The 3,133-nt window shown below is 37.0% G+C and overlaps 2 protein-coding genes across 2 annotated transcripts in view; both read left to right on the forward strand.

Moving 5' to 3' along the window:
• The window catches only part of LOC107671818 (zinc finger protein with KRAB and SCAN domains 1), a 14,009-nt gene extending 12,816 nt beyond the window's left edge, over positions 1-1,193 (forward strand). The window contains exon 5 of the mRNA XM_016464798.1: positions 569-1,193. Within this exon, the coding sequence (XP_016320284.1) occupies positions 569-1,068 (500 nt within the window). The 3' untranslated portion in view covers positions 1,069-1,193. The remainder of the gene's footprint in view (positions 1-568) is intronic.
• Positions 1,194-2,590: 1,397 nt separating this feature from the next.
• LOC107671796 (zinc finger protein 697) overlaps positions 2,591-3,133 on the forward strand; it is a 6,679-nt gene continuing 6,136 nt past the window's right edge. The window contains exon 1 of the mRNA XM_016464767.1: positions 2,591-3,024. Coding sequence (XP_016320253.1) covers positions 2,724-3,024 — 301 coding nt within the window. The 5' untranslated portion in view covers positions 2,591-2,723. The remainder of the gene's footprint in view (positions 3,025-3,133) is intronic.

Here is a 3,133-nt window from a genome sequence, read left to right on the forward strand (position 1 = left end):
GTTTACCTTCACAGACATAACCGACTGTTTTTGTAACTCGTGTGTGTTTTTAACGCAAACTTGTGTGTCAATGAGAACTTAGTTTAGTACTCGCATGCTGTGACAGCCGCTTTCTGTCCGTGTGCTTCGGATGTGTGCACTCAGAAAACAGTATATCATAAGTTTAAACTCATATGGTTTAAAACGCATGATTTCAGCACGATAAACATGATAATCAGAACAAAAACAGATGTTTTTAGCAGGTCCGAGCTGTAATGGCGCAGCTCTATTCTGGAAAAGGGGGCGGGGAGCAGCAGCTAATTTGCATTTAAAGAGACAGGCCCAAAAAACATTGTGTTTCTGCTTCCACTCAAAATAGGCGTTTTCAAAATGATATAATAAATGATCTGTGGAGTATTTTGAGCTGAAATTTCACAGACACATTCTGGGGACACCAGAGACTTATATTACATCTTGTAAAAAGGGGCATAATATGTCTCCTTTAATGTCTTTGACCCACATGCAAACATGTAAATTACAGTCTGGTGCAGCTCTCCTAACCCTCTGCTCTCTGTACTTCAATCTGCAGGCAGTGATTTCATCCTGACGAGTAAAATCAAGCCCAGCGGATTGTGGAATTCACCCGTTTCTGAGGAATATCCCATCAACTCCGAAGACCAGAGTTTGGACGCGTCTCCTCTGGAATCAGGCGAGCGATACGAGAGCCGACGGCTGGATCTGAACACACAGCATCACGTGGAAGAAGCGTACAGACCGGCTGAGATCTCCCTGCGTGCCAATCCGTCAGCGGCGGAGAGGAGCTCACGCTGCCCTCAGTGCGGAAAGACCTTCACCACGCGCTTCTACCTGAAGATCCACCAGCGCATCCACACCGGAGAGAGACCCTACACCTGCCCGCAGTGCGGAAAAGGCTTCTACTGCAACTCACACCTGATCTCACACCAGCGCTCGCACACCGGAGAGAAACCCTACAGCTGCGAGGAGTGCGGCAAGTCCTACTCGCACTTAAACTCGCTCAAACTACACCAGCGCAGCCACACCGAAGAAGATGCGTATGCGTACTGGTGATTCATGAAATGCCACGTGACTTCGTTTGACATTCGGCACATATTTTATATGATAAATTATAAAATAACATTGCTTTGAGTTTGATACACTGACTTTTTTTGAGTAGCTGGTTAACATTACTTTTATATTGTTAAACATCGACTGATACATAAAATGCATTTCATTTATATATAAATTAATTTTTCATTTTATGAGCTGTAAAACCTGTGCTATGTTGTTTTGCAATATTTTATTAGTTTGTATGGATTATTTAATGTGGGAGCATCATTTTGCGATTGACAATAAAATCCCATGACTTTCTGATGGAAATACTTCTTGGGTGATTTAAAGCGAGTTATGATCACAGACGGCGTTTTGCTGTAATTTACACTGGTGTGTGTTGCAGGAATGTGTGTGTGTTCGAATGTGGTTTGATCTAAAGCTTCATGTAGATCATGTCACAGGAGATCAACTCAGTAAGGCTCTCTAGTAAATGTTAGAGAGGAAAGAATTTAAATAAATAAAATAATATAGAGATGCTCAGACTAACCAGTAATAGTGAATAACCCAATAATAAATAAATAATTTTAATTAAATAAAAGTTCATACAGAGATGCTCAAACAATAGTTCTGTTTTATTTAAAAAAAAATTAAAATAATTAAAATAAAATTGAATATAGAGATGCTCAAACTAACAACAGTAGTATGTCCAATAATAAATAACCAAATAGTAAATAAATAAAACTTAACATAGAGATGCTCAAACAGTACTGTTCAATAATAATCACATCATAAATAAAATTAATATAGAATAAAATAAAATAATATCGAGATGCTCAGACTAACAACTGTAATAATGAATAACCCGATAATAAATAAAAAATTTTTATTCAATAACATTTCATACAGAGTATGGAGGACGAAACCTGCAAAAACAATAAATAAATAAATACACAAATAAATCCTATATTTCATCACATTTAATTATTTCTATATGTATTTAAACAAGAATTTGTGTATTTATACACACATTTATTTATTTATTTGTGTATTTATTTATTTATTGTTTTTGCAGGTTTCGTCCTCCATACTGTACTGGTCAATAATAAATAATCACATCATAAATGAAATTAATATAGAGATGCTCAAACTAACAGCAGTAATATGTCCAAAAATAAACAAATAATAAATAAATAAAATGTAAAGAATTAAATCTTAATACATGCTCAAACAACAGTTCTATGATAAATAATAAAATCTAATAATAAAACTAATTAAATATAGAGTTGCTTAAAGTAACAACAGTGCTATGTGCAATACTAAATAATAAAGAAACAATCCAATAATAAATAATTTAAATAAAACTTAAGAGATGCTCAAACAACAGTACTATGTTCAATAATAAATAATCAGTTAATAAATAAAATAAATTAAAATAGAAATTCTCAAACAGTAATGTCCAATAATAAATAAATATAAATTACATTAATAAAATTTAATTTAATATAGAGATTCTCAAACTAACAACAGTATTATGCCCAGTAATAAATTAATAATCCGATAAAACGAATAATTTCTGTTCTTGAACTTCCGCTGCCCGCGTGACTTTTATTTTGCCGGATGTTTCCCCAAAGTTCCGGTCCACCGGAAACACGCCTCATCTGCGGCGGTGGATTATGTTGTGCTTCTCTAGTAACAGAACAGCAGCGTGTTTTAATAGCGAGATGAGGTCTGCAGCGGCAGCGACGTTACAGGCGCAGATCTCCGCGATCATGGACGTGCTGGCGAAGGCGGCGGTGGCGGAGATCAGTCAGCTGCTGGAGGAAGACGCTGCTGCTCTTCATCAGGAGATCCGGAGGAGGAACGAGGAGATCCGGGGACTGAAGACGCGACTGCTGCTCACCGAGACCGAGCTCCAGAGAGCCGCTGCACACAGATGCTCCGTCGGAGACACGGCTGAGCCTGCAGTCCTGCTGGGTGTGTGTTTGGTTTATATATATATTTTTAATATATAATTGAATTAAATATATTTATGTCTCGTGTGTGTGTGTGTGTGTGTGTGTGTGTGTGTGTGTGTGTGTGTGTG

The sequence above is a fragment of the Sinocyclocheilus anshuiensis genome, unplaced genomic scaffold (assembly GCF_001515605.1).
Source record: "Sinocyclocheilus anshuiensis isolate Anshui unplaced genomic scaffold, SAMN03320099.WGS_v1.1 scaffold1491, whole genome shotgun sequence".
In the NCBI taxonomy this organism is placed as follows: Eukaryota; Metazoa; Chordata; class Actinopteri; order Cypriniformes; family Cyprinidae; genus Sinocyclocheilus; species Sinocyclocheilus anshuiensis.